Source organism: Astatotilapia calliptera, chromosome 18 (assembly GCF_900246225.1).
Source record: "Astatotilapia calliptera chromosome 18, fAstCal1.2, whole genome shotgun sequence".
Taxonomy (NCBI): Eukaryota; Metazoa; Chordata; class Actinopteri; order Cichliformes; family Cichlidae; genus Astatotilapia; species Astatotilapia calliptera.
In genome coordinates this window covers 27398569-27425394 of record NC_039319.1, presented here as the reverse complement: position 1 = coordinate 27425394, position 26826 = coordinate 27398569, and the positions used below count along the sequence as shown (strand labels likewise).

At 41.6% G+C, this 26826-nt stretch overlaps 3 protein-coding genes across 7 annotated transcripts; 2 read left to right on the top strand and 1 right to left on the bottom strand.

Moving 5' to 3' along the window:
- The first annotated feature begins 2207 nt into the window (after positions 1 to 2207).
- On the top strand, positions 2208 to 10337 carry LOC113010559 (cysteine/serine-rich nuclear protein 1-like). 3 transcript variants are annotated; one of them, XM_026149668.1, is made up of 5 exons: positions 2208 to 2261; positions 5177 to 5397; positions 7884 to 8146; positions 8229 to 8531; positions 8809 to 10337. In XM_026149668.1, the coding sequence occupies exons 2-5, from the start codon at positions 5178 to 5180 to the stop codon at positions 9772 to 9774; spliced, it is 1752 nt and encodes a 583-aa protein (XP_026005453.1). In that variant the 5' UTR covers positions 2208 to 2261; position 5177; the 3' UTR covers positions 9775 to 10337. The 3 variants fall into 3 exon arrangements, with proteins under 3 accessions (XP_026005453.1, XP_026005452.1, XP_026005451.1); XM_026149667.1 differs by lacking the exon at positions 2208 to 2261 and adding an exon at positions 2374 to 2518; XM_026149666.1 differs by lacking the exon at positions 2208 to 2261 and adding an exon at positions 2632 to 2831.
- Positions 10338 to 11618: 1281 nt separating this feature from the next.
- gorasp1a (golgi reassembly stacking protein 1a) lies at positions 11619 to 17075 on the top strand. 2 transcript variants are annotated; one of them, XM_026149564.1, is made up of 9 exons: positions 11619 to 11755; positions 12512 to 12592; positions 12739 to 12942; positions 13054 to 13140; positions 13236 to 13366; positions 14547 to 14679; positions 14761 to 14866; positions 14953 to 15096; positions 15742 to 17075. In XM_026149564.1, the coding sequence occupies exons 1-9, from the start codon at positions 11636 to 11638 to the stop codon at positions 16170 to 16172; spliced, it is 1437 nt and encodes a 478-aa protein (XP_026005349.1). In that variant the 5' UTR covers positions 11619 to 11635; the 3' UTR covers positions 16173 to 17075. The 2 variants fall into 2 exon arrangements, with proteins under 2 accessions (XP_026005349.1, XP_026005351.1); XM_026149566.1 differs by having other exon boundaries at positions 11691 to 11872.
- Positions 17076 to 18067: 992 nt separating this feature from the next.
- On the bottom strand, positions 18068 to 26517 carry wdr48b (WD repeat domain 48b). Of its 2 annotated transcripts, none has more exons than XM_026149562.1 (18): positions 26438 to 26517; positions 25574 to 25714; positions 25360 to 25438; positions 25065 to 25277; positions 24809 to 24897; positions 23755 to 23856; positions 23451 to 23675; positions 23226 to 23300; positions 22901 to 23003; positions 22709 to 22806; positions 22001 to 22108; positions 21790 to 21886; positions 21598 to 21693; positions 21270 to 21375; positions 21028 to 21115; positions 19260 to 19336; positions 18972 to 19164; positions 18068 to 18885 (listed from the first exon to the last, which is right to left on the bottom strand). In XM_026149562.1, the coding sequence occupies exons 1-18, from the start codon at positions 26507 to 26509 to the stop codon at positions 18790 to 18792; spliced, it is 2058 nt and encodes a 685-aa protein (XP_026005347.1). In that variant the 5' UTR covers positions 26510 to 26517; the 3' UTR covers positions 18068 to 18789. The 2 variants fall into 2 exon arrangements, with proteins under 2 accessions (XP_026005347.1, XP_026005348.1); XM_026149563.1 differs by having other exon boundaries at positions 25360 to 25435.
- Between the last annotated feature and the right edge of the window lie 309 nt (positions 26518 to 26826).

Sequence of the window (26826 nt, the reverse complement as noted above, 5' to 3'; positions counted from 1 at the left end):
ATCTATCAGTTTATCAAGGAAGTAACTCTAAGAAAAGAATAAACAATCTCCTGGCAGCATGTGGCTTCAATCCATCTTGCTTTACTACCTGACTGGAAGCAACAACACTCGCCCTGTGACTATCTGATACTTCCACTTATACCCTGGAAAGCTGAGTGCGGTCTCCTAAAACACAGGCAAATCCTTGAGATAATAACCACAAGCAACAAGGAAGGAGAAACTGGGGCAGACTTCTACATGCCTGAAGCTTTTGTCAGAATTCACCAGCATTATTACTGCTGTATGTGCGCCATCGCTGGCACAGCTTGACTGAAGCCTGTGGCAGCAACCTGAGAGGCTGCCAGAATGTAGGTTAACTTAGGTTATGTAACCTGGAGTGTGAAGTGAAAGAGCAGCAATGTTTGTGCTCTGACTCTCTTCTGACAGGCAATATTCGCAGAATATGGGTGCATGACAATGGTGAGGAAAGCAGCTCAAAAAAACTGAACTGATACTGAGCAGCCACATACAAGTGGCTTTAAATCTGAAAAGTGTAAAGGAATGAGGTCAGGAGTCTGGGTCAGTTTGCACTGCGATGGCTGCATGGATACAGTGAGTAAATACAGGCAGTTGTGAAAGAATGGCTGAATATTAACAAACGTAGGAACAAAAACTCTGACTTTCTCTGCTGCACGGGTGTGAAAAGGATCATCCGCCTGACACATCTGAGGCACACAGCATGCGACACAGTCACACCATGCGTGGTAACAGCCTGCAAAAAGGAACAGGAAACTCCAACTGTATTTGCTCAAATGTATTTTTGTCCAGGCAATGATTGTGCTATAAATAGCCACATGAAGCCTCACATAGCACTTTGATGATGTGTTATGAGTAAGTTGTAGCAATCTCTCTGAGCGGATCCTTCAAGCTGCAAAATCTACCTTGAGTCAAATATCCAGATTCTAATTTTAGCAGCCAAGAACAGACATAATTTCTTTTACGTGCCATTTCTCTGCCCTATAATCTGTCCTGCTGCACTGTCTCTCTGTGTTTACTCTCCACGCAGGTCACACACACACATGCTGCACTACAGTGATCCCAGCCAAAGTGGGTCACTCTCTCGTAACACACTTCCACAGAGTGCTGAAGTCAGGATGAGCGGCCCTTCCTCTGACCAGAGGATTTGGACCAGCAGATATTTAGGCATTAGTGCAGCTATTATTTAACCCTTTCAAACTGCTGCACAGATCTGTATCAACACAAGGGGGTCAAAGCTTGAGTCCAGGAGTATTTTGGGCATGTCCATCTTTCCGTTCATCTGTCTGTCCATCTGTTTTGTCTGTCTCCCCTGAGCTTCATTTTCCTCCCAGTCGGGGACGCAGAGCACAGCCTATGATTATCTTTAAAAGCAGAGGCACTGGAATCTTAAATCCAGCCGCTTTACCTTCACTCAGCCACAAGGTTCATGGTGTAAGAAAAGCTCTGTTTGGATAGCCCATAACGAGTGTGTGCGTATACATGTTATAGGCTTTAATTTATGACAACATCTGCTTGTGAGGAGTGTGGCGTGAAAGCAAGAAAGAGGATTTTTCTTTGCGTTAAACGGGCAGAGGCTTTACATCCAAATCCATAATCCTGGCCATCTTCGGCTCTTCTGCACTGCAAACTGTTTCTTAAAGTGCCTGACTGGAACCATCACTCCTACCAATGTAACAGGAAATATATTAAAGGAAAACAACACAAACGCCAAAGGCTGTATCTCACGTTTAATGATGGTCTTATCACAATTTTACTACAGGTCTAAAGGTGGCTTACAAAGATGCGAAAGCCTTGTTTAAATAAAAGGATTAAATCCCCAAGGAAGTCTGAATACTATTGAAATACTATTATGTTTACTTTACTTTTACTTTAAGTAAGTTCTGTAGTTCTTTTATGTTTGTGTTTTCTATTCATTTATTTGCAAATGCATTGATCTGATATTTGCTAAAAAAATAAATAAATAAATAAAAAAATAAAAAAATACACCCTACATAGGAATAAACATAAACGTTGCCAAGGCACTGCGTGTCCTAACTCGTTTGTAACAGTGGCTGAGTGCCTTCTGATAATAATCACCAGCTGGAGGTCTAAAGGTTATTTACCAGCACATCACCAGTGGGAACAGTACAGTGTGAACACAACAGACAGGAATCTGTGGGCAGCACTGAGTGAGAGGCGTCTCCCGCCTCTACGTGTGTCACCGTCTGCGTCAAGACAGACAGGGCAGCCACAGAGGACTGATGGTAAGCAAGAGGACTACCTGCCCGACACTTCCGGATTATTAAGCTAAACGATTGAGCTTTGGCTAATGAATCTATGGGACAAAATAGTGATACAGTATAAGAGAGTAATGATGGAAGCTGTTATACTACTAGCGAGTAAATATTAAGCTCTTGAAACGTTTACGTCGAGGCTAATAACATTGTTATGCTAGCGTCTTATATATTATTACTTTCTTCTGCGCGAGGTTTAGCCTGTGCTGAAATGTCAACGTACTATGGTAAGTGATACAAAAAGCTCAGCGTTAATGAAAACGAAAATGCTGTTGCTGTCTTATGAGGCGAAACTGCCGTGTACGTGATTTCCCAAGAAACATAGTTGAGGTCTCGAGGAGGGGGTGAAGTATCTTGTTGCCGTGTTTCGTGTCTTTGGGAGCTCCCAGCCAGTCCTCTCATGATCACACTGGTACTACTGTGTCGCTTCACTTAAACACAGGCGGACACACAATGCTCAGCTGGCTGAACGGCGGACAGGACACGTAACTTTGTGTCAATTTGCTCCTTCTTTGTTACTATGCTGTGTGTTAATTTGTGGTGAGTAACTAAAAAAAACTCTCTGTCAGTAAATACTTTAGCCTATAGAGTGACCTTAAATTGTTTCATGCTTTTTTCACTTCTCTTTATGCTTATAAAAACTGTGTGGCATATTTGTGTGAAATGTGGTAAGTTACAGTTATGCTGATTTTCTGCTTCATATTTCACACCTTAACACTTAACGGACAAGAGTAATGTTGAAGAAAACTTGTATGTGTTTGTGTGTATGTGTGTGTCCTGCTGCGCTTACGCTGACCGTGCCCGCAAGTGTTTGCCCTGTAGCGAGCAGTGGGGAACAGTGTTGTCATTGTGGCTGATATGATCGCTGTGTGTGTGTCTCCCTCCGCGAGGTGAAGAGGTCAGCTGCCTAATGACTGTTATTATGCCAAACAGGAAACGACTCCTACTCTCTTCCAGTGAAAACCCCGTGTAACATTCCTTAAGGCATTTAATGATTGTCTGAACGTTTTATTCTATCCTTGTATTGTTGTGGAAGTTTTTGTCCCATTAAAAGTCCTGCAACCTCTTCTTAATCACTTATGTGCGTTAACACAGTGTAGTACCTCCCTCTTACTGTTACACGCGCACGCGCACTCTCCGTTGCTGCTGCTGCTGCTGCTGCTGCTTTGAACCTTTAAATTATTGATGTGGTCTCAGCGGACACCTAGGCGAACTGCGAGGCTTTTCTGCTCTGTCAGATATTAAATGTAATAAATGTGATAGAACTGGAACAAGAGGGTGCTATAATAGCACTGCTCTGCAGTATTAATTAGACACAACTCTCACTCTGATTCTGGAAACCTTGAGCATGACTGTGCAGATGCTTTTCACCTGAGATAAATTCCTTTCCAGCTGTCTTTGTAGCAATGGTTCCTTTTGTGTAAACAGTGTAGGAGCTGAGCTAAGTCTCTTGTTTCATCTCGTATTTGCTGATGGATCCAGGAAGTTGCTCAGTCTGAGTGCACACACACACACACACACGCACACACACACACACACACACACACACACACACACACACACACACACACACACACACACACACACAGCCTCACTGGTCTAAGGTATTTGCTTACTGCAGACTATCTGAAGCCCCGTGTGGACCCTGGCTGACTGTGTATTAGTGTAGGGCAGTGACAGACTGTCAGTGCAGTGGTTTACATTCCTTTTCTCTGACAAGAAAAAGAAATGCTTCTGTTGTAACTGTGGGTGTGTGTGGTATGTTTTCGGTTGCTTGTGTTAAGTTCAGTCTAAATCCCAGTCCTGTTACCTATTGGATCACAATAGCATGCTCAGCGCAGATGTTTCTAACTGTTGGCAAAGAAGAATAAGAGCTATATGCCAGGCTTTACATTTTAATAGTTTTTTTTCATTGAAATGTCTTCATATAACAGGGCAAAATAGGAAACGTGCATATTCACTGACTGACTTCTACAATATTATTCTCACACGGATTTTTGGAGGGGTTTTTTTAAATGTTTCTCAAGCAAAACCACATAAACATATGTAAACCTTTTTTTGAGAAAATTGTGCTTTGTGTTTTCAGAGCTTATACGGCTCAAACCGGTCGGTCAGTATTTAAAAATACTTAGCAGAACAAAATCGGTCATCTGCTGCAGCCCTCAAACAAGCAAGCAGTAAATGGGGCTTGTGCCTAACAGCTTTTATTTTCTGTTGCTACTCACTTTTTCTCAGTAGTTTAGGAAAGTCTTGCCAAAGTGTGCAACCCTCAGAGTTTGTATTTCCATGTTCACATCCAAAAATAGCATTCACTTGAACCATTACATCCCCCACCCCCACCCACCCCACCCGAGCTCTTAGCACACAACCACTGGACGGCCTGTTTCCACGAATTCTTCACAAAAAACTCGAGGAATCACTGGAATGTTAATTACTCAGCGGGGAAAAGAACAAGAAAAAGAAATGTTGATTTTTTTTTATTATTATTTTTAAATATATAACTCATCTTGTTGTTAGTCAACAAAAGATTTCTCTTGACGTTGTTCCACTTACGAAACATGACTTTGTAGGATAATCACTATCAAGACTGAATTCGCCTAAACAAACTTGTGGCCTGAAACTGGCTCGACCAGCTGACAGGCAGCTTTCGGCAGGAAGATCGTTCTTTCCCTTAGCTTTTGAAAAGTGCTGTTTACGTTCTCAGTTTCCAATACATGTGAGAACGCAGCGCTGTCTCAGTATCGCTCAGCTGTCTTGAATAGTTGTTCCAGTATTAAAGTGCTGATTTGCATAAGATCTACTGTAATTGTAAATGACTAAAATCCATTTCTTTTTCTTCTTGTGTGATTCAAACTAATGCCCCTGCTTCCTTTTTGTTTCTGCAGAATGCATATCACCCACCGCAGTGCAACAATGAGAGGCATCCTTAAGAGAAAGTTTGCAGAGGTTGATGACAATGCCTACTCATCCTCCTCCTCCTGCTCGTCTCCTCCATCCTCCCTCTCCTCTCCTGCCTCCTCAGAGTCAGACTCTGATGGAGAGCGCGGCTCTTCTGAAAATCAGGATTTCACACCTCGCAGCCCTGCTTCACCCACCAGTTTGCCCAGTAAGTCTTCAAACCAGCTGTCTTTTTTCCTTGTCTTTCAAATAATGCAAACGTCTTCCTTATCTGTCCACTTTCCCATCAGCTTTTTATAGGAGTGTCTCTTATCGCCCCGCAGCAGCACAGTTATGACTGACTGATATGAAAACGCTAACCTTAGGGCTGTTCTAGATAACACAGAGGCAGGATGGCTCGCCTCTGGACTGCCTGGCTGGTTGTGTAGAAGATCATTTGCCTGAGTGCTAGGAAGTTGTGGAATCAATTTGAATAGTAGGGTCACTTTAAACAAGCCATATCGAATGGCCTTTATTCAAATGTCACGAGGCTGCACACCCCATCTATCATCACTGGAAGTGCTTATAGTCACAAAATTTGATGCATCAAAGAACAGGATTGCCAGAGATGTTAATAAGCGGGTAATCAGGCTGACGCAATTATAGATCTGTAGATACAGGAGGATATCAAGCCACATCCAGGTGCCGCTAAACAAATACTTGAGCCTCAGAAGCGAAACAAGCTGCACTAACAGAACACACATTTCACACACATAAAGGAGAAGGGAACTGGCACACAGATGGACTGAGAGACAACAACAGCACACACACATTAGAGAGCGAGGCAAGAGGAGAAGTTGAATGTCCCAAAGGACAGAGATTCGTAATGAGGCACCGGCAGCCAGAGGAGAGACACAGAGAGGTCTGTGGGTGGCCGATGGTTCGCCACAGAGGAAATCGGGAGGTGAAAATAGGAAGAGCGAGCTGGAGGAGGGAAAAGACAGACACAGAGACACGCTTTGGGTCATGTTCAAATAAACAAAGGTTTGGGGGAAATGTTTTCAGAATATTTACAGTAATCTCTTGGACAGGACAAACACGGTGTCTGCTAGACTTGATGGATTCGGTGTGGAAGTTGCCTGGACAAACAGCAGCTGAGGCAAGCTTAATCAGCTGGCCTCCCTTGTTTACTGACTTTTGCAACTGGAGTTCAGCCTCAGTTATGTGTGAAGGTCAGGCAATTTGTTGAAGCCAAACTGTTACATCAAGCAGTAACCCGATGGATGGATTGAAAACTAAACTGCCAGTGTCTAATTATACTGTGATAAACACCCAAGTAGCAGCAGGCAGCAAAGACGTGAACTCGTCTCTCCCCCGCTCTGTTCTGTTGATCAGCCTGTTGTTGCAATCGACCCGTCTTGGTATTTCCTTTGTACATGTGTTCAACTGTTGACCCTGGCCTCTGTAGTGAAGCACCTGTAGTGTGTCCCCTAGTGGCCACGCTGAGACCTGCAAAGCCTGTGTCACAACTCAGCCCGTATTTATCAGGCATCAAGGAATCTTTTCCTGGAATTGTGCTTCATGTGAAGTTAGGAGAAAAGGGACTTGAACAGTACTTCAAAGCAGCACTTAACTTTGAGCAAGGCGGATTCTGTCTGTGAGAATGTGGCATTGCTCTTGAAAGAGCAAATTAAGAATTAAAGTGACCAAATAGATTTCTTTTTTCTGATGGTAATCATTTGGAAACATAAAAAATAGAGCCTGAGGATCTGTGTGTACACTTTGGTGACCAAGTTGAAAAGTCAAATGTTAAAGTTTTGCTTAATTTCTTTAAAGCACCCCTTTTATACACACATCAAACAGCACTTTATACAAAGATTCTTTTAGAGTAGCTTTGCATGATTCACATAATCAAAACCATCCGACACTGATTTAATCCACTGTCTGAAATAAGCCATTTTATCTCCCATTCCTTTTATTCTGATTGGATGCCCCTCACAGACATAAGGTTCAAACAATTGATGGACAATTATTTGTAACGTTTGTCATTTTTAATAATAAGGAAAGGAATAATAGGTGCGCTTGAAGTAACTTTACAGATGCATGTCTTTTATTATCATTATGGGGGTTAATTTCAGGGGAATGAGTCTATATTCAGAAGTACAGTCATTAAGGACCCTTTATTTAACAAAGTCCTTTTTTTTCTGTCACTGTTCAGCCTTAATGTTCTTCTTATTCTTTGGGAATACTTCATTTTGAAATCCATGTCTTAGTTATTTATGCTGAAGTAAACCTAAAATAAATTTCTATTTCCTGGCCTCTCCTGCTTTTGGGGAGGAGAAAATTACAAAAAATATCTTATTTGACAGAACTATAGGAGGTATTTTTAGCCATATAACACATACGTGTGCACTATTCATGGGTTAATGAAACTCCAATTTGCAAAAACTGGTTTTAAAAAAATAACCAGTTTATTTTAACAACGAACATTTTCCTGTTTGGGGAGTCCCAAAACTTCTGTATGTAGGAAATATTATTGCATCATAATTATTTTTGCCAGGATGGACTGATATATGATTTTGCTGACCAACATGCTTATGTTTTACAGTGTACTTATGGTGTCATTTACCAGATGCTTACTTTACACCACAACCAGGTACCGTAGTTCCTCAGTTTACGTGATGATTCTGCTGTTTGTTTTCTAAACACAACCAGCTCACTCCATCCTGAAGAGGCCTAAGCTTGCAAGCAGACCGTGCACCGTACGCTTTGACCAGGTGACAGTGTTCAGCTTCCCGCGGTGCCAGGGCTTTACCAGCGTGCCCAGCCGTGGAGGTGCCACCCTTGGCATGGTGCGGAAGCACAGCAGCCTTCAACAGTACACGATATCCGAGCATGCACTGGAACAACGGGACAGGCGCAGACAGAGACTCAGAGAGAAACAGAGGAAAGAGCGGTTAGAAGCTTTAAAACACAAAGTAGGTGCATTTCATTTCTAAACGTTTGCAGCGCCTGTCTGCATGACGCCTTTCTGACTTACTTCTGTTGTGCTCACTCCAGCTGATTACCAGTGGGGCCATTGACCAGCAGGAAGCAGACAGGCTTACTACAGATCAAATCCCAGATGAAGACACTGACAGCGACGTCAGTGATAGCGATCAGGAGGACAGAGGTTTCCTTCAGCCATTCTCCTCTAAACATCGCCAAGCCATCCTACAAGCAGCAGGGGTCAAGTTCATCGACAGGGAGGAGAAGAGGCAGCTTCATGCCTTGCGACTCTCTAGAGAGACCTGTGGATGTGACTGCCGAGGCTTCTGTGAGCCGGAGACCTGCGCGTGCAGTCTGGCGGGCATTAAGTGTCAGGTACATCTCCACATACACAGAATTTCTTCTCCAAACCTTCCCTCCATAAAGGGTAGTTTCAACATGTGTAATTCAGACTGATTTGAATGTAAATAGTAGTCTACCCTGAGTACGTATGCTTGTATATAGTCAGATGCTGAATGTTGGTTATTATTTCACCTACGTTTGTTTCTTAGTGACTCACTGATGCAGAGAATCCGTGAATCACTAAGCTGAGTCAGTAGGTTCTGTTTATGAGTAAATCACCATTTTCTTTCCTTGCTTTTGTCACATACAGGTGGACCACTCCAATTTCCCGTGTGGCTGCAGTAAGGACAGCTGTGGTAACATTCAGGGACGCTTCGAGTTTGATTCCCGCCGTGTGCAGACTCATTACATCCACACCGTCATGAGACTGGAATTAGAGCGGCGTTTGCAAGATGAAAAACAGAACCCTGAGGACCGGGCTGGACTTACAGAGGTGATTCAACAGCATGAAGAGGAGGAGGAGGTCTGTACAGAGCAGAATGCACAGGACAAGAGCTGTCCCTTTGGCTTTACCTCAGAGGAGGCTGGCCTTCCTGTCACCATGCCTGCCACCCCTTCATTCCATTTCATCCCAGAACGCTTGGTAGTGGAGGAGAACAGCTGCAGCAGCGATATGACTGAATCTTCTTGCTCCTCCTCTGACTGTGATGCAGGAGGAGGCTGCAGCGGGGGTCACAGTCTCCCTGATGTTGATGGAGGGTTGAGCCGTGCTCTTAGCCTCTGTGACTCGGACAGTAATAACTACTCCTCATACAGCCACCTGAGGCTTCAAAGAGACCCAGTGACACAGCACAGCAGCAGCAGCGGCTCTGCCACTCACAGCAGTACTACTGACAGTACGGGACCACACACAGTCGACACATTCGCAGACAATATAAGCAGAAACTCAGTGACAGATTATCTTGATGAAAATGCGAATCAACCCAGAGACGTCTTCAACGACGACTCTCTCGATGACTTGCCAAACACGCCCTCTCCCACTGTGGACTATTCCTTTAGCAGATACATGGACTTGAGTCTGTCCTCTGACTCCGACCTGGAGTTCTTTGACAGCGATTATCCCTGCGGACCACTGCACAGCTCTTTCAAAGGGCACAGACACCCAGACAGTTTTCGCCACCTCCAGCTGTTTAGCTCCGTCAGTTTTCCACAGTACGAGTCGAGCACCCAGCTCCTGGAGTCTCTGATCGGGTTAACTGAACAGAACACAGAGTAGATTTATTCAGTCACTGATACCCAACTTTTTTTTTCTTTTAAGCAGATTTAAGGAATTCTTGTGATACGATAAAAGAAAATGTGTGAGAGAATGTAATGTCCTGAGCACTGCTTTTATGTATTAGTAATAATTTTTTGACGTACAAAGACTAATGGATGATGACATATTTTTCGTAGCTGGATATTTTTCTATTGCTGAAAAAATATTTGCCTTGAGTATTTGAAGAAGTATTTGCCTAGAATCTATGTCTTTTTTAATTTCCTAAAACTATATAATAAAAATCTGATGTGTTATTTAATTTTTTTTGTCATCGTGCCCATACCCTAGAGGGTATGCAAGAAGAGAGAGGTGCCATGTGAATAGAAACACGTGTATACTGCTGGAAGGTGGCCAAGACAGGATAGAGCTAATCCACTGTGACTCATGACTCCAGCCTCTAGTATGTGAATATTTTTTCTTAATAACTGCCAGGGTCACTGTGGATTATCTGTTATGTGTTTAGCAGTATGGTCAGAGTGTGTCTGTGATGGAATAATAAAATATTTTTATTTATTTGATTGCAATTTTTTGTTTGGAGGTGCAATTTTGTATGAAAGTCTCTATTTTTGTGGTTGTTCCAGGTGCTCCCACTATTTACACTACAAACCAAAATCCAAAAATGTTATGCCGATTAAAATCTAAAGAAAAATAGAAAGCACCAATCTTCCAATTTCACAATGCCACGCTGTATTCATAATAGAACACAGAAAGCATATCAAATGCGAGAAACAAAGTGAGACATTTTATTAGTTAATGAAAATGCACGTCTCAAAAAAGTTAGGACGGGAGCAATGAAAGGTTAGAAATGTTAAAAAAAAAAAGTGGCACTAAGAAGAAATAGCTGGACCAACATTTTGAAACTATACACTATAAAAAGAACATCTTAGAGAAGCAGAACTTCTCAGAAGTAAATATGAGCATAGATTCACTAATCAATTTAAAACTGCGTCTACAAATTCTGGAATAATTTCAGCATAATGATCCTCAGTGTAAAATTGTGAAGACTGTGAACACAGTTTACCACAAATGCAGATTAATGTTGTGCAAAGAAGAAGCCATATGTGAACATGTTCCTGTCTTCTGTGAGTCAAAGCTCATTTAAAGTGGATTGAAGCAAAGTGGGAAGCTGTTCTGTGGTCACGGGAATCACAATTTAAATTCTTTTTTCTTTTTCCATCAGCACCTAAAAAAACCTTCATCTCTCATGTTATTGGGGAGCAGCAGTATCTGTGGAAATGGCAGTTTGCACATCTGGAAAGGCTCCATCAATGACATAACGTATATAGAGGTTTTACAGAAACATATCGACATGACATCTTTTTCATGGAAAGTCTTGCATATTTCAGAAAGATGATGCTTAACTGCAATCAGCAGCTACTACAACAGCATGGCTTTGAAGTAGAAGAGTCCAGCCTTCCTGCAGGCCAGACCTTTCACTAGTTAAAGCATCATGGAACAAAAAAGTAGGAAAAATAAGACCCAGGAATGTTGAACAGCTAGAATCCTCTATCAGACGAGAATAGGACAACATTCCTCTTCTGAAAGTCCAACAGCTGGTCTCCTCAGTTCCCAGGTGTTTACTGGCTGCTGTTATAAATAGAGGGGATGCTACACAGTGGTAAACATGCCCCAAGTTAAAAATATGCAAAAAAATAAATAAATCCTAGAATAGAAAAAGTCCTTATTTTAAAAATTGAATATGTTTTGTGGGTACTAATCATATAAGATACGGGTTTATGAAATTTGCTAACTTTGCAGGCGTCACAGCTGTGTCACATCAAATAACACTGAAATTTGAAGCCGGTGTAACAGAATCTGAGGTATGAGGCAGCAAATAAACACTGTCAATGATGTGCGACCCTGCACGGTGTCCGAGGATCGACAGCAGCGATGTTCGACTGGTTTGGGCTGCAGACAAGATGGCCGAGAACTGTCAACTGTGGTAATTGTCGGTATTTTCTGATGACAGTAATTTTTAAACGAGTTCCCGGCAGAAATGGGTTTATCTCAGAGTTCAGAAGCATCCGAAGGAGGGACGTATGGATATCATGTGCACGGTGTAAGGCTTATAACGCGGCTCGTTTTTCTCTGAAACTGGAGCTGAATGTACAGCAGCTTATGAACTGTGTTGTATGCTAACAGGTAGCTAGCTTCGTAGTGTCAAAAACCTGACAGAAGAGACGGAGTTTACGTGTCATTGTGGGCGCAGCTGTGCATTAGGACGTATTTGTTTACGGTGTTATTAAGAAATAAAATGTTAGCACAACATATAACTTGTCGCAAAGAAAGTCTTTTAAGAAGTCTGAGTCCACTGAGCTTCTGTTTTAATAAGTGCCCGGAAGTGATGCTTTGACAAGTAGAACTAGCGCGACGACAGTATTAATGAAAATAAATGTTTACCGGCTTAGAACGAACCGCTTTCCTATAACCATTTCATGCTTCAGCAAAAAATACAAGCAGTACTTTGGATTATAGTTCAGAGATGCTTAAATGGTTAGTCGATCGACTGATAAATCGATGCGACTGATCAAGATGTGCGTTTGCGACGCTGTTATTTTTTTTTCAATTTAAAATAATGATGCAATATTTAGTTTTTCTGTACATTTGCTTGCTTATATATTAATTTGAATTAAAACATTCCAGTAAATCATTTTCTTCAAAGATTAAAGTGCAGACTTGCTTGTATTTATTTTGACAGGTGCAGCCAAATTCCCCTGCAGAGAAGGCTGGCCTGCAGCCCTTCTTCGACTTCATCCTGTCTCTTGACACCAAGAGACTTGTAAGTTTAATTACAGCCATATAATAACAATTGCATTTACTGGTTATTCACTGCGACTGTAGATAAATATGATGAACATGAAAAAAGAAGAAGGTTAACACAGCTGGTTGCTATAATTGTTGTCTTCTTTAATTATTCCACACCAGAATGAGGAAAATGACCTTTTGAAGGAGGTTCTGAAAGCCAATGTGGAGAGAGCAGTGAAGATGGAGGTGTACAGCACTAAAACCACGAGGGTTCGTGAGCTGGAGGTGGTGCCCAGTAGCATGTGGGGAGGGCAGGGTTTGCTGGGCGCTAGTGTTCGCTTCTGCAGCTACCAGGGGGCCAATGAAAATGTTTGGCATGTCCTGGTGAGTTGCGTCGTCAAAGAACTACTAAAACGCATTGTGCTTCACTGTAGTCTCAGCTTCTGTAGCTGTGAGTCCATTATGGCTTCATCTTTTGTTTCTGTTTTCTCCAAGGATGTGGAAGCCAGTTCACCGGCTGCACTGGCGGGGCTTCAGCCCCACAGTGACTATATTGTGGGAGCAGATCAGGTTTTGCAAGATGTAAGATGTCTTATTAGAACCATGCAACATTACTTGTGGCATGAAAATTTCGAATTTGCACCTTCAGTAGTTAATTCAGAGTTTGTCATTTGCAGTCAGAAGACTTTTTCTCACTGATTGAGGCCCATGAAGGAAAACCTCTGAAGCTGCTGGTGTACAACACACAAACGGACCTATGCAGAGAGGTGGTGGTCACACCAAACGGAGCATGGGGAGGAGAGGGCAGGTATGGCCAAATGCAGCTGACAGTATATAAAAGATGGATGTAATCATTGTCATGTCACCCGGTGGTTTCTGGACTCCACATTCTAACGCGTGTTAGTGTTTTCCCCCCCACTATTTTTAGATTTTTCTTTGATGCAGATGCACCCTAAGGCCCAGGGGCCATATTTTTTTTCAAAGACTCAGATCCGATCCACTGGAAGACATACATTTTAAACTTTTAACTGTATTTTCACAAGTTTTACAGCTTTACCTATCTCACTTATGGCAATTTTAACTAAACCAATTAATAATTAAGTAATAAATAAATGCTTCAATCAAAGAAAAGTTCCTGTTTTTTCACTTTATGATATAAAAATTTCAGGGTTTTTTTTTACAAGGGGCCCACACTAAAGAAAAACAAAACCAGAAAAATGTCTGTGAAGTTTTCTCAGTCATCCAGGTCATTGTAGTCTAAGGAGCTTGGAAAGAAAATTGTCTAGACTTCTGGACTTCCTCTACCTTATCACATGAGCCCAGGTGTGAGAACGGGGTTTCACAATGAGCTCACCCAATACCTTGACTGATTGTGACCTACGCACGTTTTCACACCTTGGCTCATGTGATTAAGTAGAGGATCATTAGGGTGTCCATTGTCCCTCTCGGGGGCACACTCCCACCAGGCTTAAATCTGGGACTCTCCACCTTTTGACCCTGCAGCTGAAGAAGCTTCTCGGATGAGAGGTGAAACGTCTTAAAGCCACTTAAAGAAGTCCAGACACTTTTCTTTCCAAGCTCCTTAGAAAACCAGAAAAAAGAACATTTTTTGTGACATAACAAGAACTTTCAGTTTAAATTACAGGATAGTCAGAGCAATGAGCTAGTAAAACTTTTTCTGTAATTTAAGCCCAGAGAGTCATGCTGACAGATTTCATTATAGTGTAGAAAAACAAGGACAAACTGTTGAACTTGCACTATATTTTCTCATATTTATTATTTACACATTTATTATATATGTAGTTTACACCAACAGAAAATGGTCCAGCCCACTGTGGGCTATCAGGCTCACATCCCTAAAACAAGACATTCCCAGAATAGGGTCTTACTTGGTGATGGTCTTGCATGTTGCAACTATGATTTCATGTGTAAATTGTTAATCAGTTGTTGTATTATATCTTATAGCATCTGCAAATGTTTGTCTGCAGTTTGGGTTGCGGTATCGGTTATGGCTACCTGCACCGAATCCCTGCTAATCCAGAAATATCAACAGTCGAGCCTTCTGCCCCTGATGTTGAGGAGAAACACTCTCCAAAGCTGCCTGCGCATGGATACACAGAGGTGACAGTAAAATACAGCAAAATCTCACATTTGAGAAGCTGACACAGGTCAATAACTTTCACCGTGTGCGTGTGTCTCCAGGCACCTCTCATGGCACCTTCAAGCAATAGTGAAGAGTTAAACCTGGAGCAGGTCACCCTCGAGGACTCTTATCTACCTCCACCCATTCAAAGGGTCACCGAGCTTGGTCAGTTAAGATTCTGTTCACCTTAGCATATGCTGTGTTTGCAAAAATCTTCTTAAGATGTGTGTTTTATTGTTGGAATTTTCCAGGTTTTTCTGATTCTGAAATGGCAGTGATGAACCCCGATCCTTCAGACTTGGTGGACAGGCTGGATCTGTCCATGTCATCCATTGACATGACAAACACCTCGCTGGCGATGCACGAGGAGAAGGAAAGCGAGATATCTGGTGTTGGTAAGTCAGTGTGGCAGCTGTTCATCACTGTCCAGTGACTTTCATGCATCAGTTTTAAGAAATATATTCAGTTTCATTTATATAGGTTCAAATCAGAACAACAGTCACCTCAAAGTGCTTTATATAATAATAATAATAATGGATTGCATTTATAGTGCTTTTCGAGACCCTCAAAGCGCTTTACAATTCCACTATTCATTCATTCTCACATTCACACACTGGTGGAGCCACAGCTGCCCTGGGGCAGACTGACAGAAGCGATGGCCCCTCTGGCCATCACCAGTAGGTGGTAGGTGAAGTGTCTTGCCCAAGGACACAACGACCAAGACAGAGAGGGCTGGGGATCGAACCGGCAACCTTCCTGTTACAAGATGAGCCTCCCAACCCCCTGAACCACGGTCGCCTTTTAATTTGGGAAAAACTTGAGGTAAAAACGTAACAATAATACACAGAAAACCCCAACAATGAAACATCTATGAGCAAGCACTTGGTGACCGTGGGAAGAAAAACTCTTCTAACAGGAAGAAACCTCTAGTATAACCAGGCTCAGTGAGAACTAGCCATCTGCCAATGAAATATGTTGTATGTTTAATATAATTCTCTCATCCACTTCTGTTGAATTCAACCATATTTGTTTTACTACAGAAGAGTTGGAGGACAGTGTTCTGCTCCCATCATTAGCAGACCACCAGAATGAGCCACAAGAGCACATCTCCCAGGCAGCCAGAGACTTCACTCCTGCTCTCTTGTCTGCTGATTCAAGTGTCCCACCAGCTGGACTCTCCCACCTGCTCACAGAGTGTGCAGAGCCACAGAGCTCTCTCATTGAGTCTAGTGATAGCCAAAGTCCAACTATAGGTGCGTTGTCTTTTTCTCTTGAGCCTTCTGTGCCCGCTGAAGACCTTCCTCGCTCATCTCCTGTCGATCTCATCCCATCTCTGGTCACCGAGGAGTCCACCGCAGACAGGTCTCCACCTCAGGCCATCGAGGACACTCTCGGGTCAGTGGATGAGATCGCAGAGCCTCTGCATGTGGCTTCTGCTCACCACTGTGACCATGAGCACGATGATGAGTAGGAACCCAAGAAGGCACATTTTGAGTAGGCTTAAGTCAGGCCAGACAAATGCAAAGTGTCGACGACAATCGTTTTGTTTTGTTTTTAAAGAAATGATTTTTAGGATAGATCATCAGAGGGAAGACTTTATCTTGTCAGTCTGTCTTGTTTGCATGTAAGACTGCGTCAGCAGATTGGTGACACTACATAAACCAGCTACAGCATTAATGCAGAAGATCACAGAAAATCTTCTGTGTGTTTTGTATGTGAGAATTTAGTTACTGCTTAGTTGTAAGCCAGAACAGTTTTTAAAGGTCAAACTTTTTCCTTCCGAGTGCAAATTTGGATCATACGGGTAATGAGACTGCTTCTGGTAGGCCGATGTGACAAAACTTGAATTTTTCCAAAGACAGACATTGCAAAGCACAGCTGCACCTTTATATCAAGGACAATTATCAATATTTTTTTGAAGTTACTAGACGGTTGGCCACTCAGATTAGTCGCCATAGTCTTTGGCGGTGGTGCAGTGTTACCTTTAATGTTTTGAAGCAACGTCGTTTAAACTCTTACCCAAAGAAACACTTTTAATTATAAGACATGGGACATTTTACTTTATATCCTCCAGATTGGTGACACTACATAAAGGGCTTTCACTGTGGGACGATGCTGAATAGAAACAGCACAGGTTTTACTTTTGTTTTTAACACTAATATTTAATTAGATTTTGTTCAGTGATGTACTTTGTAATGAGTCTAAAATGGATGTTTACTGCTGTATAGCCAGATTTATGCCCCCTTTTAATTTCCATGACCTATGCAACACTAGATTATACCCACCTTTCATTTCATAGACAATGCATTGCTAATGTAAAGTAAGCATTTAATTAAATCTAAGACTGCCAAGTTAGTAATACTTGAGTAATTCACTTTTGTTTGTTTGTTTTTTTAGGGGCATCTTAATAGTTTTCATTGGTCAAGTAGGTGCTAGTGTGTAAAATAAGAAAAAGTATTTTTTGCAGATATTTTTATCAATGAATTGTCTGTTTTATTAGGAATGAGTGCAAAGTCTTGATGAATGTGAAATGGGTGAATCTTCGATGGTTAAACAATCACTGGGAGAAAAAAAATGAGTCCCTCGTTTCTCTTATTTCACTTGGATCAGCTCAACACAATACAACTCGAGACAGCCATTTATAATCCTGGTAAAACCTGTCATTGTTAAACCATTCCAATTTATTTCTTTGAATGCCTAAAATATACATATTTCACAAATGATTACAATAATGGATATTGCAGAGTTATGGCCTGATTATTTGTACCCATCTTGGATTTTTATTTTTGGCCAATTAGAGCTCACTCAATGCATCCTCCCTCCTGCTATGGCATTACACACACTCGTGGCAAAATTAAACTCCAGGAAATTACAATGAAAAGATCTGTTGTTGTGGCTTGGTGACACACCAAGCGACAAGATGTGTTAGCATTTATTACACTTTGGTGAAGTTCCCACAGTGGCTGAATGTTCGTATGTTATCTCAGATGAGATTCCCCTTCAAGTTAAATTTATGCTCCACTGAACTCCTACTGAATCTAAATGAAATATACATTAGGAACAACCCTCGCTGTCATCAGAGTCCATGCTCGTGAACCAAACGCAGAGCATCTAAGCATGAATTACTGTTTAAGATATATACCCTATATATAATTTCCCCAATTGCTAAGATGACCTACACAAATACTAACTGCAAGTTTTAGATTGCAGTGAAATCAACAAATGCAAATCTTACCATTCAAGTCATTTAGCGTTCATGACCATGAATGTGCTGCAGGGATTTGGAAAAATAATTTTTGTGTGTTTTGCTTTTTTAAGTAAACTGTACAAAAACAAAAAGAAAACAGCTGCAAAACCAAAAGAAAAAGTAATTTAAATGAAAAATGTTGTACATATATTTACAAAATAAAGAACATTCATTCCTTTGAGGATAACACCGCTAAAAACAAAAGACAACGTGGACTGCTTCTGTCGATGAGGTTCAAGCTCTGCACTAACTGGATGTCTAAGCCGAGGTTAAGTTCAAGTTAATGCAGACGACGTCGACTACAGAACAGAGGGGTTTTTTTTGTCTTTGAGGGACTGTGAGGCTACCCAGAGACCAAGTGTACTCCTAAACTGGTGATACTGCTGAGACAGGACTGGAGTGTCTGTAGAACAAGGACAGTTTCCTGGAATGTACTAGAACAGACAGTCTACTACATCCGTGTGCATACATACACAAACACGCACTGCAACTTCAGTCGCTTCAAAAATAAAATGCCAATCAGGAAAGGGTGGGCAGGGACAGTCAAAGATGTGAGGAAGAAGAACAAGGAAAAAAAAAAAAGGATGCAGAGAGGAGACATTTACGTCCAAACTTAAAAAAAACAATATGGACCACTTATTTCCCAGGTGTCTGTTGGCTGCGCCGGCCTGTTCTTCTCAGTTTCCTATAATACAACATGAGCCATGTCCCCACAAATTTTACTGGATTCTCACTGTTACTGCAACTCTTGACCACACAATGGGGTTTTAGGGTACTACATGTCAGAGGTGGGTGGTGATTGGCAAATGACAAAGAGTTCTGCTTTTAAAAATGACGACTTTCACGTGGACTTCTGCCTATAGTGAAGTGTCAAGTCCCCTCCGCTCTTCCAGATAAAATGTTTAACTGTTCGCAGGTCCATGTTGGGATCTAGCACCTGGATGAATCAAAAACAAAAGAAGGTTACTAACATGAAAGAGAAGTTGTGTTCAGTGCATTCACAGAGCGTGTTGATGTGCCCACCTGGTCTTGACACATTAGCTCAATCTTCTCTTCAGCTAGCATGGCCATGTCCTCCTCCTTCTCCTGCTCCCCGGGTTTATCGTTGGCCGAGGAGCTGGTGGTCTGTGACTCGTTGTCCAAGTTGATGATCTTCTCATAAACATGTTCCATGACCTTTCTCACCTGGAGCATGTCACTGGCGGACAGTCGGTCCCTGTGCGACAAAGAAGGTATAAAAACCGGCTCTGAACATTGCAGAGCTGCACGTGACACGGATCTTTGCTGAAATACGAGAAATTACAAACTTACTTTTTTAGAGTTTTTGCACCAGAGGAAGAGTGGGGCTGGAGGTAGAACGGGATTTTGTTGAACTTGGGCATATTTTTCTGTCATGGAAAAAAAAAAAAAAAGACGTGTAACTCAAACGTAAGAACAAAATTTAATTGCAAATGTCACATCACAAAGATACAAGAAAATGGTATTGCTTCATCCAGGGAAGAACAGTGATGGATCTGTAACACCGCTGAGCTTTTTTCTGGCTTAGACCGGGCCTGTTGGCGAGCAGTGCGGTGATTACGCAGCCAGGCACAGCTGGTCCGTGTACTTTAAAAGCAATGACTCTGTGTCACCTTGTTTGACACAAATGAGTTCTGACCGTGTGATAAAAATAACATGTATTAAACTTGAGTAAATAAATCACAAAGTGGTTGAAGAACTTTTTTAACGGCAATGCTGCAGAGTTCCCTCTGCTTTCTCACTGCAAGAAATCTCCTGCAATCAGGTTTCACATTTGTATCATGTTGTGATAAAGTGCACAGTCATAGCTCTTAATGTCATACCTTAGTCCCTACTGAGTATAGAGCAATTTGTGAAAGGCAAGTACACATTTTTAGTGCTCGTCGTTTCTAACTGCCTTAATGTTCACTCATTCACTAACAACTGAGTGTTAGTGGATTACTATTAGAGCAGGCAAGCTGTGCACGTCTAGTCTCTTTATACAGAACAGAGTGTTTAGTTTGAAATAACAAAAAGTTGGTCAGGTCACATTTGTAAACAGTAACCTGATAAATGAATAACATTTTGCTGCTTCAGGTTTTAAGGTGTTGTATATTCTGGCCACTACTGATTGAGAGAGAATCATCATTGGAGTCACAATTCTGCTTTAGTCTATAAGCAACTCAAGGAAGTACTCATTACCATCATCTGTACCAAGTATAAAACATGTTACACAAACTCAGAAGTACTGAATCTCAAATACAAACACAGGGCTATTTTTGCCTGTTTTATGCAGCTTTTAGTTCCTTCCCACACTAAAGCCGTCCAACTAGAGTATACGTATTAACACTTTGTAGTGTTTAGCAACAAAAGCAGTCATGATTTTCTTCCTCCAAGCTTCCAAACCAGTGGGCTTCAACTACTCATGCCACATTTTAAAAAAAAATCTTCTTTTAATTTTTGAATGAAATGTGCATGAAATATAGACACGAGCACTTGGGCTTTCTAATTTTAATAAATTATGTAGAGCGATGTAGACCAAAGTTAGACGAGCAGATGAAGGATGATGCCCAGGATAAAGGGCAAATAAGGGAAAGGCTTTAAAAAGGGAGCCAGCTGCTCATTTCCAGTTCCATATTTTTATTCTTGGACTAGCTTTGCATGCTCCACAGTTCAAAAATAATGCTTATTTATCTTATACTGAGTCTCGGAGCAGCCTCTCATGTCGAACATATATGAAATGAGCTGCTTAGGTTTCTTTCACACTCACTGTCAGACAACTTTCTGATGATTGGCTACCCTTTGCAAACAAGAAATGTAAAACATTAGGTGCTGTGCTGTGCTTGATTATATTTAAGATAGCCCCTCTCTTTCAAGTTATGACCCTATGATCAGCCAATAGTGTCACAGAGATTATTATCCACTGATTTTATTATGTGAAACTTTGACCAGGTTTACTATGATCAGCCACCAGTGGAACACTGCATATGACAGGATAGATGAAAAGCACAACATGCACACTTTAATAAAAGATCAACGGAAAGGAGGTTTAAAAATAATAATGATCAGCAGAGATACTCACATCTACAGTTATATCAATAACCCACTGTGGGACTGTCTCATTGAGCAGCATGGATTCAGTCTCTCCGCCTGAATCTCTACATAGCAACCTGCAGCGTAAAAATAAAGCAGATCAAAAGAAACGCTGGACTTGTGCGACCATTTCTAATGACATGTGATGACATCACAAGGGGAAGATTTGACTTTCTAACATGACCTTAACTGACGATCTAAAAGTTTGAAAGTTTGTTGGTGAGAGCTTACCTAAAAAGGGTTCTGCCTCCCGCTTCTCCAAAGATAACTGGTGTGTGTGGTGGCACCTGGAAATATCCATTGCCTTTCTGGACCCTGTTTTCTTGCTCTCCGTTCACTGAGGGAACAAGAACATAATCAACAAACCCGATGACATCTTGGCTTAGAATGCGCTCACTGGCACAGTTTGCAGCCAATTCATGTTTGAGGCCAAGTGGATAAAAAGACGAGGGAAACAAGACAAAGGAAAAAACATGCCCCGATGACGCTCCCCTCGGTGCAGACATTTGGCAGTTTGTGCATTCACTGGATAATTGAATCAGTCAATCAATCTCCTCACCATGGTTCACCTCGTTCTCTTCCTCGTCCATGGGGTTGATTCGGGTTCTGGGCCAGAACTCCAGCAGAGCCTGAAGCAACAGTCCGCCCAGGTTCACTGCAAAGGGGAGAAATCAGCGTTGTGTAATGCTAACTTAGACCTCTGGCTCTGCATTACGTAACCTTCATTAGTATAGAAAATTTAATCTCTTACACTTTGGATCCGATCCATCGGAACTTGAAAACCCTGCGTCCTTTGCAGACACCCAGGCAGCAAAGCAGTCACTCTCATCCAAAGTGATAGTGAGCATCTGTCGAGCACATAACCACGACAGGAATCAACCAGGAGAAGTTAGAACTCAGCTAGAAAACACTGAATGTCAAATCATGTGACGGGCTCCTGTATTACCAGGTTTGAAACTCACCCCAGTTTTCAGATCAACAGAGAACCAATTTGGCACATAGACCATCTTGAAGCGCTTTTTAATCTCTTCGTCAAATTCAACCTTCCCCAAGTCTTCGCCCTTACATGCCTACAGGTCAAATGTGAGCACAAAAGGTCATTTCAAACTACAGATATATCGACAGGTGTGCATTCCTACAATTTCACTTTAATTCACACAGATTCATCAGCTCATTCAGGTGGATGAGCACCAATAAAACCACAGTGGAGTTCTCCGCCCCAACACCCACGCCTGGGAAACTTTCAGAAGAACTAAAGGTTCATTCGGGGTCCATCAGTTCTTCTTCCTGGACGGCAGCCCCAGGAAGATTAAAAAATAAGGCAAAATCATTCATTTCACAAACCAAAAACAACAGCTCTTCTTTATTTTACACAACTATAAAACCATTCATTCTTGTTGGGCATCACCACCCAGTTCTGCTGTATCTCCATGTTGTCATGTCTTAGAACAGTGAACAAAAACAGTCTGCATTAGCAGCTTTTTTTTTTTTTTTAAATTTGGCTTTAAAATTCTGATATATTCGACTAATCAGTGACATTTAGTGATGCAAGCCACGCCCTGAAATCTCCTTCACTTATCCTCCCACCTATGAAGACCAATAAAGACCAAGATAAGAGCACATCCCATATCCTAATATCTTAATCATTAATGCCAGAGTGTGTGGTTTACCTTTAGGACGTCCCAGAAAGCCACATTGTTGTTGGTGTCTTTGGTGAGTATGTGTCTTTTGTCATTCAGAATGTGGCACTGAATAATACTGGCACCTCCTGCAACATCAACAGCGCTGTTAGTTAACAGAGGGAAAAGAGATTTGGAGGATTGTATACTTTCACATAAAAAAGAAACAAAAAACAAAAGTACCCTTGATGACTTGTTCTGGCTGAGTACACAGTGGTGTCAGAGGGGTGGTGCAGTCGTTGTCATACTCTCCGGATGATCTGAAGTTGTGCATTCCCTTTAGAGACTAAACACACACCAAAAAAACAAAAACTTTTAATAATTGCTTCCCCACTCCTTATTCTTCTCTTTTGTAATACAGAATTACAAAGCTGCTTTTAAATTTTAAATGAACTGCAGATGAATTATGGCTGAACACAGTTAGGTGTGGCCACATGAACAACCCTCTATCTATACTTCACTACATTGACAGTGGATCACTGATCTCAGAGGTGTCACGCATGCTTACCCATTTATTAACAGATGACTTGGTGGTGGAGACCCAGATTGCTGGAGGTGGGTCCGCAGATCTGTCCAGTTCCATCTGTGCAAGAAAAGGCAAAAGGCTGAATGACCCTGAGACCCATCCTTTTATATTTTCAATATTATGGTTAAATATATCCTAAAATTAACTATTACACAGGTTGTTATGCAGTTATTACAAAAATCTAGCCCTTATTTGCTGGACCCTTACTTTGAGCACTGGGGCCTTCTCCTCACAGATAAGGACACGGATGTCTGGGTTACGCAGGTCCGTACAGTAGATCTTTTTGTCTCTGCCTCCAGAATATACGTGCGTAAAGGCCTCATTGACCTGCAGGGCCCACACCCCTTCGTCGTGCACACGGTAGGTGGCGATGCACCTCTGCTGGCCGAGGGACCAAAGGCGAATGGTCCCATCTGAACTGCCTGATAGGCACTGTGGGGAGGACCGGTGACTTTTAGATTCTGAAACTCTGCTCTTTGGCAGCCACGGCATTTTAGATTATTTAACTCACCTGAGTGCCGTCTCGATTCAGCAGCAACGATTTGACGTTGTCCGTGTGACCTTTTAGCTTCATGAGCTTAGCGCATGTTCGAGGATCCCACACTCTCAGAACCTGAAGAAAGACACAAGAAGGGTAACGACAGCAGGCACTACTTCACTGTGTTTACATGCATGATAATCCTACTGGGCTAAAACAAAGCAAGGTACGCACTCAATTACACCATTCATGCATTTCCTTTATATTAGATTTTTGAAGCAGTCTTTATAGTTTATAATATCCACAGATTTGTGACAGCCTAATGGAAATGCTTTAAGGATATCTGAACAGAAACCAAAGGTCAGTGAAGAACTTGTATTATCACTTGCTTACAAATTCTTAAGAGAAGTTAGAGTTAAGTTTTCTTATAATAGTCATTTTACTAAAGCCATGTAACCTACCTACATAGAGCTGAAGACTACAAGTTAGAATATGAAAGAACTTTTTATGGGTTTTGCGTTTTAAGAAATTAGTAAAAATAAGTTAACAAGGCAATTACTAGATTATAGTGTAGTAATTCATTGTCTACTGCTCAGGTTCAAGTTTTTGAAAAAATTGAACTCAGTGAATGGAAGAAGGCTAAAAAGGCTTTGTTGAGGCCTGAGGTTTATTTGGAAATCTGTCAACTAGACAAAACTGTGAAGGTACAATTTAAGATCACAAATGATACCTGGATTACAGAGCAACGCTTAAACTATGCTATTATACATCACCCCTAAGACAATTATGAGCATTTTAGGGACCCAAACAGGACTAAGAGATGTGTAATAATCCACAGAGACCCTAAAAAGCAATTCTAATCACTGAATGAGTGATTATAATTGGTACCTGTGACGCTCCTGAGAGCTGAGTTATTGAAGCTTAGAGTCCTTTTAAAATTTATTGTAGTTAGAGAAACAGATTGTTGCTCAGTGAAGCTGTTTATGTCTCAGTATTTTCAAAAATTTAACACAACTGAAAGTTTGCATTTATTCCTTAGTGTAAACACTGGGCACTGTGTAAATCTGTCCATCTGTGTGTCACAAACCTTTTCTGTGGATCCTGATACAATAACCGTGCCCATCTGGTTCATAGCCAGACTATAGATTGAGTCCTTGTTCCCACTCAGCGATGAAGCTGTTGGAGACAAATTATAATAAGTCCAAAGGTACAGACTGACTTTGACATAAACATATCGGTCATGCTGAATACAAATTACACTCAGTACAATTCACATCTAATCTAAGCTTCTGTCCAGAGGACAGAAATGGATACTAGTGTCACACTGCAAAATCTTTACTTACTGGTGACAGTGTTGTTGGAAGCAGTGAGTGCTGTTAGTGTGTTCACATCCCAAAGAAAGATCTGCCTGTCCAGACCTGCTGATGCTACCAGCTCTTTGTCCTTAGCGTAAGCCAACGCTTTCACGTAGTCCTTATGTGTTCGTAACGTTGACATACAAAACCCTTTGTGTGCGTTCCATACTTTGACTGTCGTATCCGATGAGGCAGATATCACTGAAAGCAAATTTTTTTTAGATTAGAAACGGGGGTTTCAAAATAAAATGTTGGGTGAACTGAACAGCTTAAAAAAACTCACAAGTTTTTCCATTGCAACAGAGGACTATGTCATTAACCCAGTCTGTATGATGCTCCATCGATGCAATGTATGGGTCCTGCTACAATAACAAGAGAGGACAAGGACAGTTAAAACAGTCTTAGGCATGAGATTTGAGAAATGCATACTAAAGCAGCTGCCTTGTGTAAAATGAGTTGACTGTTTTAGCATAACGGAGCAGGGCAAGAAGCTGTACTTTGTGCTGGTAGACGCTCCATATCCGGATGATGGAGTCCCTCCCTGCAGTGAAGAGCCGGTTCAGAGCAGGGTCGAGCTGGAGTGCATTCACCCCGTTTCGATTGTACTTCTCCACCTCATCTCTAATGACATATGATACCTGGAACACAGAGAGGAGAATGGGCGCTGGGCTCAGACTCCTAATCTCGACCTGTTTTGTTTTGGCCCACACAACACACCCACCCAACACACCCACCCTTTAAGCTCTAACGCTCTAACACTTGTATAACGTGAACTTGCACTGCAAGGACCTGCAGAGTTAACGAGACAAACACAGAGCTTAACTAAATGTCACACACACTGGCATATAATGCAAACCGGTTTCAGTTTAACAACAAGGAAAGTGCATAACTTTAATGTGTATTTTTACGGCAGCTGGGCATACTGGCAATGGTTCACGACAGACCTGCCCGGACGCGTACGTTTCACTAGCAATTAGACGGAGCCCGGATACAGTAGCTAGCTTAGCTTCCGTCAACGCCGTAACAGCTTCAAACGGCAACCCAAGAGGGGTGTTATTATTTTGTACTGACAGGCGATATCTGTAGTTATCTTATAAAGTATTTTACACTTGCTCGTATGAAAAAAATGTTTGCAAAAGCATGTAATCATTTGGAAGCGACCGTTAGCACATGCCGCTAACACCTCTCGTATGCTAAGCTAGATAGGTTAGCTGGCTTGAGTCATGACACCTAACTGCAACGCTATCTTGTGCATGTGTTTTTTACTCCCTATCGGGTGTTTGTGAAGAGCATCTTTAAGCTGGAGGCCCCGATGTTGCCGTTGTCACACATTTATCAATAATGTAACGCCTCTAATTTACCTGTACTTTCCTCCGCCCAGCAGCATTTTGCCTGTGATGCGTGGCCATCTTGCATGTTGACAGTGAATTCATGTGATGCTACATCCGGAAAAAAAGAAAACATATGTACCTGGGCTTTCTGGGTAATGTTGTTCTACACTTTCCTAAACTGTTAACTTAAAAGGATTTTATTTTATTTATTTTTTTGTCTTTCCCCACCACTCACTCCTGGGGATTTGTTCACTGGCACAGTGGTGCTGTTTTGTAATAGTACACTTTGGGTATCAATCAATTTAAAAATGTAATAATCAATGTAACATAATTTATGTATTTTAAAACTAGTTTTTGTTTTGTTTTTGGTTTTTTGAAGACCTAGAATCTAAATACGTCTCTCTCTCAAGCACTTTGGG

Excerpts from the sequence above, each read along its gene's own strand:
- LOC113010559 (XM_026149668.1), top strand. The coding sequence starts at position 5,178 with ATGCATATCACCCACCGCAGTGCAACAATGAGAGGCATCCTTAAGAGA. Across the intron at positions 5,398-7,883 it reads TTCACCCACCAGTTTGCCCA|CTCACTCCATCCTGAAGAGG; the intron begins GTAAGTCTTCAA and ends AAACACAACCAG. Across the intron at positions 8,532-8,808 it reads TGGCGGGCATTAAGTGTCAG|GTGGACCACTCCAATTTCCC; the intron begins GTACATCTCCAC and ends TGTCACATACAG.
- wdr48b (XM_026149562.1), bottom strand. The coding sequence starts at position 26,509 with ATGAATTCACTGTCAACATGCAAGATGGCCACGCATCACAGGCAAAAT. Across the intron at positions 25,439-25,573 it reads GGAGCGTCTACCAGCACAAA|CAGGACCCATACATTGCATC; the intron begins GTACAGCTTCTT and ends TTGTTATTGTAG. Across the intron at positions 23,676-23,754 it reads TGAATCGAGACGGCACTCAG|TGCCTATCAGGCAGTTCAGA; the intron begins GTGAGTTAAATA and ends TCCTCCCCACAG.
- gorasp1a (XM_026149564.1), top strand. The coding sequence starts at position 11,636 with ATGAGGCAGCAAATAAACACTGTCAATGATGTGCGACCCTGCACGGTG. Across the intron at positions 11,756-12,511 it reads GCCGAGAACTGTCAACTGTG|GTGCAGCCAAATTCCCCTGC; the intron begins GTAATTGTCGGT and ends TTATTTTGACAG. Across the intron at positions 13,367-14,546 it reads GCATGGGGAGGAGAGGGCAG|TTTGGGTTGCGGTATCGGTT; the intron begins GTATGGCCAAAT and ends GTTTGTCTGCAG.